Genomic DNA, 12004 nt, shown 5'->3' with positions numbered 1-12004 from the left:
AACTTAAGTTCCTTCCAGAGAATTTGCTGAACAAGTCAGAGGATTGCTGAGTCACCCAGACAGGTCAGTACACTTGTGACAATGAGGCATGTCAGCCACTTTACAGAAAGCACATTCTCAGACAGTTACAGCTTGGTGCGCCCTCTGTCCTGGACTCTTTATCATCGGTCAGTGAAGCTTCCATGACAGAGGCCACCTCCTAAATTCAGTGGGTCATTCTTCCTCCAGAACATTCCCTGAACAGGAAAATCCTAGTCTGTGGTCCTGCCCAGCAGGCATCCACCTTAAGGTAATTAGGATAAAGATGAAAGACAGACATCTGAATCTTTTTCAGTAAGAACCTCCTCTGATGCAACATTCCTAGTCATAAATGTCTGCCTTGCTGTTCAGCTCTGCCAAGGTAGCAGTTACAGCTGGATAATTAGGCTTTCAGATGTGCATCAGATCACACTGTGTAGCTGTTGTCAGAATCCAGGATAACACCCTATAACCAGATCTTCTGTATTTTTGTAATGAAATATGAAATAGTGTTCAAGGTAGAAATGTCTTTATTACAGCACGAAGGAGCGTAACTGGTATTACTGGGAAGTCCCAGGTACCAGTAGGGGGCGTGTTTCTCCCTCAGGACCACAGTCAGGCTGGTACAGACCCTCGTGAGCACCAGGCAGGAGCTCTGTGCTCTGCTCCTGTTCCCCGTCCCCAAGGCCTGGGCCATGAGCTAAGTCTCTTGGATCCTCCATCTCCAGCTCTGGGCCACAAACCTGGCAGAGACTTGGTAAACATCTGAGGATGATGAGTGTAAAGGGAAGATAAAGAAGACACAGTCCTTCCCCTGAAGGGACTTTTCTTGGAAGAAACCATATTTAGGAAAAAGAAATACTGGACGAAGGGCAATGTGGAATTATAGAGCAAGCATGGATTTTAGAGTTAGATCTCCTGGCCTGGTATCCCATTTAGTCACTTACAAGCTGTGTGAGGGACTTCCCTGGTGGTCCAGTGTTTAAGACCCCGCACTTACACTGCAGGGGGCGTGGGTTTGATCCCTGGTCAGGGAACTAAGATCCTGCATGCCGTGTGGCCAAAAAAATAATAAAAATTTTAAAATTAAAAAAGTAAAGTGCAGATTTTTACCCCCCCAAAAATTTTTAAAAATAAGCTGTGTGACTCTGGACAAGTTACTGAACATCTCTGAGCCTCAATTTTTTTCATCTGTAAAATAGCAGTCATAAGGATTAACTGCAGTGGCAATGCAGTGCACCTTACAAAGAGTAGGCAATCCATAGAGGCTGTTTTTATTGCCATTCAGATAAAGGGTCCATTGGTGTGGAATCAGATCATCAGGCAAGGCTTAGCACAGTGGGCTGGTGAGATTTGGAGTAGACCTTAAAGGACAGGTGGAATCCAGACGGGGGAGAAGGAGGTTAGTGGCCCAGGCCAAGGAATGATACCAACATGCTTTTATAGAAAAGGTATTATTGTCAGATGATCCTAGAGAATTAAGTTTTGGGTACTTAAAGAAGGGCAACACTTCAGATATGACATCTAAAGCAACAATATTTTGAAGAAAAAAATCTGTCAAGAAACACTTTCCAATAAAGGGGAGCCTGTGGAAAAACAGACTGCTCGTGACCCTTCTGTGTTTCATGTTTGTTTTCCTCATATGAGAACAATCTACAAACTGAGGTCTCCCTCCAAAGATGGGGAATTTCCAGGGTCAGAGAGGATGGTCTGCCACTATTTTCCTGACAGAGAATTTGTGCTAATGAGTTAAGAGTAAAAAACAGCGAAAATGCTATGTGCTATTACAGCAAGTGTTACCTCTGGATCTCCATCAGTCTAGTATTTTAAAGCAGTTAGCAAGCTGCCAGTTTTGCACCCCTCAAGTTTGCAGCTTTATACCCAGATCCTGTGTTTTTAAACACAGACACACAGGCACTGGTGCATGTAACCGATTCATAATCCTTGTGGGCGGGGCAAAGAGTTTCCTAGCACCAAAGAGAAACCTAACAGGTTTTTAGGTTTTTTTAATGAATGTATTTATTCCTTTTACTCTATTACAAACGTGAATTATCTGTCTACGACAGTTCTGTGTTTTTAAAAAGTAAATTGGAAGAAAAATTAGAGAGGGTAGAAAATGACTGCCTGTCAGCATATTCAGAGGTTTCTTTGGCTTCCAGGAAAAAAGGTCAGGACTTAAGATCCTGTATGTGGTTTGAGGACAGACTGAGGCATGTGTTTTGATTTGAGGATCAAAACTGAACCTAAACTTGTAAACATTCGTATTTTATTTTTTTTAAAGGGTAGCTTTGCTAAAATGCAGATGAAACATTTTGTTCTTCCCATTTTCCAGGAATTTAGGAATGTGCATGCCTATCAGACAACCCTCAGATTATTATAACTATACCTCTGTGTTTATATAGTCATCTTAAAAAAAAACGATAATTATTCAACTAAATGCCATACTCATTGCCAGTGCCGAGGCCTCCCTGCATTGGTTGGTTTATACGTTTGTTTGTATAACCTCTAGCTCAGTCGATTTTTTCCACGAATTTTTCCACAGGCCTCAGCAGCCAGCAGGCAGATTCTCATTTATTTAAAAAAACGGTGTAATGAATAAGTATGTGATGAATACCTACTATGCGCCACACACTAAGCTAAGAGCTGGAGATAAAACCAACACAAATTTTCCTGCCCTAAGGGGTCTTAGAGTAGAGAAACCATGACAACACAGTGACGAGAGTCCTATAATCAGGAGAGAGACCCCTGCAACATAAACTTCAGCAAAGATTTCCCACAGGACGTGACCAACTGAGTCTTGAAGAGCAAGGAGGGCTTAGCTTGGGGAAGAGGCCAGGGAAGAACATTCTAGGTGGGGAGAAGCATGCGTGGAAAGGCTTGGGGGAGAAAGAGCGTTTGGTGCAAAGCACACATTTCATTATGACCAGACTATAGAAGCTTGAGGAAGAGCACGACGAGCTTCTCTAGGGAAGGTGCTGGGAGCCGCAGAGCCTGGTTCACTTTAGGTCACGCATACGCGTGGGAACATACTTCTGCTTCCTGATGGGAGCCTGGAGAATCTTCTCACGCAGTCCCACGTGGGTGGAATGCTTGCTGAATAAAATAGACTGGGCCCATTGGCTGATAAGTAATATATAAAACATACTCATGCTTAAAAAATTAGTCATTATTTTTTAAAAAGCTATCGATACCAAGAGGGACAGTCAGACTTGATCCCAAGCTGCTAGAGGTTGGATCTCATAGGAGTTACTTCTGGAGGGATATACTCTTATTTGACATTTATTTTTTATTTTTATTTTTTCACTTAGTACACTTTATTTTTTTCTATCTTTATTTTTCTATTGAAGTATAGTTGATTTTCAGGTGTACAACATAGTGACTCAATTTTTTTATAGGTTATACTCCTTTTAAAGTTATTACAAAATAATGGCTGTATTTCCCTGTGCTGTACAATATATCCTTGTTACTTATTTACTTTATACATAGTTTGTATCTGTTAATCCCTATCTTGCCCCTCTCCCCTCCCTTCTCCCCACTGGTAAACATTGGTTCTCTATACCTGTGAGTCTGTTTCTGTTTTGTTATATATATATTCGTTTGTTTTATTTTTTTAGAGTCCACATATAGGTGATATCATACAGTATTTGTCTTTCTCTGTCTAACTTATTTCACTAAACACAATACCCCCCAGGTCCCTCCATGTTGTTGCATATAGCAGAATTTCATTCTTTTTTTATGGATGAGTCATATTCCATTGTGTGTATATATATATATATATATATATATATATATATATATATATATATATATACACATACCACACCTTCTGTAGCCATTCTTTTGTTGATGGTCACTTAGGTTGATTCCATATCTTGGCTATTGTAAAATAATGCTGTTGTGAACATTGGGATGCATGTATCTTTTTGAATTAGTGTTTTCATTTTCTTCATATATATACCCAGCAGTGGAATCGCTGGACACATGGTAGTTCTGTTTTTAGTTTTTTGAGGAACCTCCTTACTGTTTTTCATAGTGGTTGCACCAATTTGCACTTTCACCAAGAGTGTAGTAGGGTTCCCTTTTCTCCACATCCTTGCCAACATTTGTTATTTGTAGACTTTGAGGATAGCCATTCTGACAGGTGTAAGGGGATATCTCATTGTGGTTTTGATTTGCATTTCTCTGATGATTAACAGTGTTGAGCATTTTTTTCACATACCTGTTGGCCATCTGCATATCTTCTTTGGAAAAACATCTATTCAGATCTTCTGCCTGTTTTTGTTTGTTTGTTTGTTTGTTTGGATTTGTTTTTGGTGGTGGGGGGAATCTCCTGGAAGATGAGTTACAGTGACATGGCTTGAGTTGTAAGGAGCAAGAAACAGTGTTGAAATGCGTCCATTACAGATGAATAGGGAAACACTGAAGTCTCAAGAAATGTTGCATTGAAAGGATGAGAAGAAAAAGATGCTGAAATCAGAGACAAGGTACACCATGTCTTGAAGTTCTGTAGTTTATAGCCTCAAAGATAGAAAAGTAGAGTAAAATTGGGTGATGCTGATTTCAAAAGGAGGAAAGGGTTAAAAGATATTTCAAAGATAAGGATCAAGATGTGCCAGAGGTAAACAATTATGTCAATACCTACAGTCCCCACTAGGGAGGACTTCCAGGGAAGTGGTGTTATTGGGAAGGAATCAGGTTTTCATTTATATGAAGAGGTACAATATTAGAGAAGGTAGAAGATGAAAGAGATTATGACATAGGATGGATCACTGTTAGGGAGAGTAAGAGTTTTCTTCTTTAGACTGGAGCTTAGTGACCTGGATATTTTTATTCCAATAATACAAAAGATGAAGGCTGGTATAAAGAGAAGGAAATAGATGAAAGTGAGTCTGACACTGCAACTTTGGAATTCAGGGAAGCATCGAGGATGCCATAAATCAATTTAAAAGAAGATATATATATGTGTATGTGTATACATATATGTTACATATTCATTCTCTATTTTAAATTACAATAAAGTATAATTCAGTAAGTTTGGTGTTTGTATAATAAATCTGCCCATTTTTTAATTGGCATGTTTGTTTTATTGATATTGAGTTGCATGAGCTGTTTATATATTTTGGATATTAACCCCTATGGGTCATATCATTTGCAAATATTTTCTCTCATTCAGTATGTTGTCTTCATTTTGTCACTGGTTTCCTTTGCTGTGCTAAAGCTTTTAAGTTTAATTAGGTCCCATTTGTTTATTTTTGCTGTTGTTTCTTTTGCCTTAGGAGACAATCCCCAGACATTTTAGAATGGTAAACTTAAATTCATAACCATGGAGAATTACTGCCTTCTGAGAATGAATAACGACAGTGGCTTTAATTTAACACTGCATCACTAACTTTCCCTATCATGTACAATCAGGAAAATGCTGGGAACAAAGTCTTCTTAGTAAATTATTATTTGGAAACCCACTTAGGCATCTTCTTGGGAACTGATAAAGATTCACTTGTCACTACAGAGAAGCAGATTTTCAAGCCTCAGTGATGAACTCATGACAGAGAGTAGCAAACACCCTTGACTTTGCATCCCTTTTACAACGACTTTATGTATAGACTTGAGCTAGATGTTCTTTGCCATGGAATCTCCTTCCATATAATCGAGTTATACCTACCAAGAATGGTAGGGAGTCTGATGAGTGACAAAATTTGTGTTATGCCTCCACCTATGGAAGTTAATATAAAAAATAACACAGATTGAGGATTTCTATAATACAAAAAATATTTAATGAGTTCCATATAATTTCTGAAATCTCCAAGCCAATACAGAATCCTGAGAATAGCTTTTAAGAACATACAGTTCTCAACCAAGTAAACTACCACCTGGGTTTGCGACAAGTACGTTACTTATTTTTCTAAAAGAATGGCTTTTTCCCTATATTTGATTTCTTTTATACTCTTTTTCTTTCACTCTGTTTCCTTTGTTCTGTAATGAAATGCTCTCTTGTTGAAGCTGAAAGATAAAATATGGGCAGGTGTGTGTATTAATCCATTGATTTCCAAATCTTAGTTGTAGAGAAAATGGACAGTGTTACAGGTGGCATGGAGACATCTCGCCAAACCTATGATGACAAGCTCACAGCAGTGGAAAGCGACCTGAAAAAATTAGGTAATCTGCAATGAGAGTGAACCATTAAGTTGAATCCCCTAACTCAACTCTATGTAAATGACCACAGCTTTTTAGAATGACATGGCTCTAAACTCACATTCACCCAGAAAGACTTTAAACTTTCATGTTGTGTGTTGAATCTTTCCTCATGATTTAATTCAAAGACTTTAAAATTTTAAAGTTAAGGACCAATTTTGGAGTTGAATTCCGCTCCCCAGAAAACACTATTATGTGCCACATAAAACCTGAAGACCAATCCTGATCAAAAAGAACCACAAATACCCTTTATTAAAAGCTCTTTTATGAAATACTCAGTAAATTCCTATTCGAAATATTTTAAACTTCATAAAAAAATTGTAGAAATTAATTTAAAAAAATAAAAGATCCCTGCCTATTCTTATCCTGTGATTTTTTTCAATTTTTTAAAAAGGAATTTTGGTGAATTAAACAGAAGGTTATTGCCTTCTTGACGTCCTTCCCAGTGCTCTAGAATCAGGCAAATTCCCCCTCCTTTGAGATAAGTGTTCACCCAAGTTAGTCTGTCCTAGTACTCAGTAGCCTTTCCAATTTCTGAGGACCCAGTTTTAATAGAGATATGGATTTTACTACTGCAGTGCAGTCTGCATATCCCACAAGTTTTATGTATGAAATAGAGCACATCCCAGTTAGGTCTCTGGGATCTGTGACCTCACCTGAACACTTCTCCATCCCACCAATCTGAGTAACACACGTGTCTTATTCCAGGGGACCAAACTGGGAAGAAAGCTCTCAGCACCAACTCAGAACTCTCCACCTTCAGGTCAGACATTCTGGATCTTCGTCAGCAACTTCGTGAGATTACAGAAAAGACTAGCAAGAACAAAGATACGCTGGAGAAGTTACAGGTGAGCGGGGATGCGCTGGTGGACCAGCAGAGTCAACTGAAAGAAACTTTGGAGAATAACTCCTTCCTCATCACCACTGTAAACAAAACCCTCCAGGCATATAACGGCTATGTCACAAATCTGCAGCAAGACACGAGTGTGCTGCAGGGCAACCTGCAGAGCCAGATGTATTCTCACAACGTGGTCATCATGAACCTCAACAACCTGAACCTGACCCAGGTGCAGCAAAGGAACCTCATCACAAATCTGCAGCGCTCTTTGGATGACACAAGCCAGGCAATCCAGCGAATCAAGAATGACTTCCAAAACCTGCAGCAGGTTTTCTTTCAAGCCAAGAAGGACACAGATTGGCTGAAGGAGAAAGTGCAGAGCTTGCAGACGCTGGCTGCCAATAACTCTGCCTTGGCCAAAGCCAACAATGACACCCTGGAGGACATGAACAGCCAGCTCAGCTCCTTTGCAGGGCAGATGGACAACATCACTACGGCCTCCCAAGCCAATGAGCAGAACCTGAAAGATCTGCAGGATGTACACAGGGATGCGGAGAACAGAACGGCTGTCAAGTTCAGCCAGCTGGAGGAGCGCTTCCAGCTCTTTGAGACCGACATTGTGAACATCATTAGCAACATTAGCTACACGGCCCACTACCTACGGACACTGACCAGCAACCTGAATGAAGTCAGGACCACGTGCACGGATACGCTGACCAAACACACGGATGATCTGACCTCCTTGAATAACACACTGGCCAACATCCGTTTAGATTCTGTTTCTCTCAGGATGCAACAAGATTTGATGAGGTCGAGGTTGGACACAGAAGTGGCCAACTTATCAGTGATTATGGAAGAAATGAAGCTGGTGGACTCCAAGCATGGTCAGCTCATCAAGAATTTTACAATACTACAAGGTAAGCGAAAATTCTGAATTTGTGTTTGTATTAGTTATCTATGGCTGTGTAACAGATGACCCTAAAACTCGGCAATTTAACACAATAAGCATGTATTATCTCATAGTTTCTATGGATCAGAGATTCAGGAGCAGCTTAGCTTAGCTAGATGGTTAGTAACTCTCATGAGGTTGTGGTTAAGATATTGGCCAGGGCTGCAGTCTTCTGAAGCCTTAACTGAGGCTGAGGATCTGCTTCCGAGATGCTCATTCACACGGCTCTTGGCTTGTCAGCTGTTGGCAGGTGGCCTCGCTTCCTCACCATGTGAAATTGCTTGAGTGTTCTCACAACATGGCAGCTGGCTGCCTCCAGAGCAAGTGATCCAAGAGAAACAGAAAGAAGGAAGCCACGATGCCTTTTATGACCTAGCCTCAAAAGTCACATACCATCAACTTCCACCACATTCTCTAATTTAGAAACAAGTCACTAAGTCCTTCCCACACCCAAGGGGGAAGGGAATTAAGCTCCATTTCTTGAAAGGAAGCATAACTAAGAATTTGTGGACAGCGCTCAAATGTGTTCCATTAAATATTTGTGGGATGAAAGATTGGTTAACTTGGATTTTCTTAGTGCCTAGCTATTTCAGTGCCAATATAAATCAGGCTCCTTTGGAAGGAAGATTAATTCTTTTAGATCATGGAGTTACCATTAAGAGATTCCTACTTCTAAGTGTCATGAGCAGATGGGTGGTTGGCCATTACAGTAACTGTTAACACCACAGAGGAGGGGAATAACGCACTTACATAAAAATCTGAGTTTTGCTCTCAACCAGATCATCCCTATAAATTGAAAGTCTTTGGATTAGATAAAGCCTACTTCTGAAGATTTGCAGCAACCATATATTAATAGTATTTTCAGTCATAACTATTTTCACAGGGTTTAAGTTGAAAGTACTGGGTGGAAGATGCTGTGCTCGGCGCTCTGGGGTACACAAGGAAGACCAGATGGTCTTTGCCCTCACATAGCTTAAAATCAAGAGAATTTTAGGGCAAAAAGAGACTGGCTATAAGCAAGTGTAATCCTGATTTTCAAAAAAAGGGGATAAAGGTAGAGTCTACACACTGTGTAGAATGGGGAATTTGTCTTCAAGCCCAAGAAAAATTTGAGAAGAGATTATAAAAAGGATAATTTTTGAGTTTTCAGGAATGCAGTAATCATCAGAATGAATTCACTAAGAAGAAGGCTGGTGAACCTAATCTTATTTCCTCACATTAACAGAGTTAGTATATTGTTTAAACTACGAGAATGAAAAATAGCATATCTGGATTTCACCAAGGCACTTGGCAGTGATACCCTTGAACAAGATGGAGCAATCAGTGCTGGTTTATAGCCCAGTTAGATGGGTTTATTGGTTGTATTCATTTTCTGTGCTGCATAGCAAATTACTAAAAACTCAGCAGCTTAAAACACCCACTTATCATCTCACAGTTTCTGTGGTCAGGAATCTGGGCACAGCTCAGGTGCGTCCTTTGCTCAGGGTTTCACCCAGCTGCAGTCTCAGCGAGGAACTGTGGTTTCATCAGAGTCTTGACTGGGGAAAGACTCATTTCCACACTCCTTCACGTTCTTGGCAGAATTCATCTGTTTGGACTGTAAGATCGGCTGTCAGGTCCTAAAGGCCACCCCCAGTCCTTTGCCATGTGACCATCTCAAAACATTACAGCTTCTTCAAAGCCAGCAAGGGAGTCTCTCTCTCTCTAGTTGGCAAAGACACAGTCTTATATAACGTAACCTAGTCAAGGGAGTGACATTCCATCGCCTTTGCCATATTCTGTTGGTTAGAAGCAAGTTAGAGGTTCCACACTTAAGGGGAGGGGATTATACAAGGGCATGAGTCATTGGGAGTCACCCTGGGGTGTGACTGCCATACTATTGAATGACTGAGTATAAAGAGTGATAGTTCATGAGCCCCTCTGAGCCTGGAGGCAGATCTGGGTGGCAGATGGCAGGGACCTGCTCAACAGCTTTGCAGGGACTCGCTTGAGGATGTGGATGACCTGGTCATCCAATACTTGTGTGACATGAAACTGTATATACTATTTAATGGGTGATAGAATCATAATCCAAAATGATCTGCAGAGGCTGGCATAGTAAAGAGATGCCAACAAAATGAAATAAATAGGGAAGACATGTAAAACCTGCTTATACATAGAAAAGACCAAATACCAATGTTGATGGGAGGGCATGGCTTGGAGGAAGTGTGCAGGAAAAGCGTGGGGATTTTAGTTGACTGTAGGCAACTAAATGTGTCTTCCAGGGAAGTTAATGTGATCTTTGACCGTATTAATAAAAATATGATTTCCAAAATGAGGGAGGTGATATCTTACTCCCTTCAGCATGGCAAAACCACTCCTGGAGGATACTGCATATGTTGGGGAGCCCCTTTCAACAGGGGCACTCACAGACCATCATGCTCAGAAAAATATGACCAGGATGATGGGGTCTAGAAACGATGTGCTGTGAGGAAGGACTGAAGGACCTGGGAACTTTAACCTGTAGGAGAGACAGCTTAGTGGGGAATAAGGCCGTTGTTTACAACTATTCAAAAGGCCAGCATGTGGAAGAGATTTTAAATGACATCTGAGGCGCTCCAGAGGGTGAAACAAAGACTAGTGGGTACTCATTAAAGGAAAATAAATTTTGGTTTTATATAATGTTCCTTATAAAAATTGGTGTTGCCTGAGACTATAATGGGTTTCCTGAACCATAGGCATGCCCCAACTCTAGAGAGGTTGGACAGTGCCCGTCAGAGTATTGTAGGTATGAGTCATACTCTGAATAAAGAGGTGGGCTTTCAGATGACCAGAAAGTTCTTCAGTGCTTGATTTATTTTTTTTCCTATTCTTTCTCAACCTAAATTCAGAATGAGGGCAGATCTCAGCAGACGTTCAACCTCAGAAAATAAGAGCTTTCTAATTGTCTCTTAAAGTTGTTATACCTTAGGCAATCCTATCATGGTATTCTGGATATTTTCTAGCTATAAATTTCATAGTTTTATTATTCCATGGGTTTAATTGTTAACTTCTCTTGTACAAGGAAACTTCTGACATATTTAGTTTACAGACAGTGTGGCTTAACAGCTAAGGAAGGGTATGAAAAGCTCATGGTTGAAGATTCAGAGCCCGGCTTTAAATTAGTTAATGTTTCCATTGTTCTGATTATTTTTATCAGCTGATATTGAGTGTGAGAGGAATGAGGGCTTTTCATGAACCATCCTGGTGAGTCCTAACACCCACTCTGTATGGCAGGTACTCAGAAAATCATCACCTGTTTATAGATGAGGAAACTAAGGCATTGAGAGGTTTAAGGCACTTGCTTAAATTTACAGAAATGATAAGTAGCTAAACAGGATCTGACCCCAGTGTGTCTGGTGCAAAGCCCATGGTGCGAACCCCATTGATAATCACAGAAAGTGCACGCCCCACCTCCCAGCCGTCCCGAGGGAGCCTGTGAGGGCAGGGAGATCGGATTTCATTCTAAGTGTGAAGGGGAGTTTTAAGGAAGGTGGTGACATGACCTGATTTATATTTTTTAATATAAAAATATTTATTTTTTAAATATAAAAATATTTATGTTTTTAAATATTAAAATATTTACATTTTTAAATACAAAAATAAATGTTCTCTGGGGGGAGAACAGATTCTGGGGGAGTGAGCCTGGAGGCAGGGGTCCAGTGAGGGGCGATGGACCAGTCATGGGTGACGTGGGATGGATGGTAGCGGTGGAGATGACAGAAGTGGGTCTCCTCAGTCAGGAGGAATCGCGGAGGTAGAATCAAGGACAGCCCTGCCCTTCCCTGGACAGCAGGCCGTGCCCACCGGGGTGAGGAATCCCCAGGCTGGAGGGGCTGTGCAGTTTGGAGTCTGTGCCAATCCCTTCTTGACTACGTTTGGTGCACAGGACACTGGATTTCCCTCCCCAAAGTGTCCCAAGCCCAAAGGGGCAGCCAAGAGGCACCAGTATACTGTAAGAGTCGGGGTGCTGTGGACAGAAACTGAAC

At 40.8% G+C, this 12004-nt stretch overlaps 1 protein-coding gene across 1 annotated transcript in view; it reads left to right on the top strand.

Annotated features, from left to right (window-relative positions):
- The window catches only part of COLEC12 (collectin subfamily member 12), a 193399-nt gene that overhangs the window by 153204 nt on the left and 28191 nt on the right, over positions 1-12004 (top strand). Inside the window, exons 4-5 of the mRNA XM_061168875.1 lie at positions 6076-6174; positions 6919-7965. Coding sequence (XP_061024858.1) covers positions 6076-6174; positions 6919-7965 — 1146 coding nt within the window. The remainder of the gene's footprint in view (positions 1-6075; positions 6175-6918; positions 7966-12004) is intronic.

Source organism: Eubalaena glacialis, chromosome 15 (genome assembly GCF_028564815.1).
Source record: "Eubalaena glacialis isolate mEubGla1 chromosome 15, mEubGla1.1.hap2.+ XY, whole genome shotgun sequence".
In the NCBI taxonomy this organism is placed as follows: domain Eukaryota; kingdom Metazoa; phylum Chordata; class Mammalia; order Artiodactyla; family Balaenidae; genus Eubalaena; species Eubalaena glacialis.
Note: the sequence above shows the minus strand (reverse complement) of the source record. Positions and strands in the feature narration are given on the sequence as shown.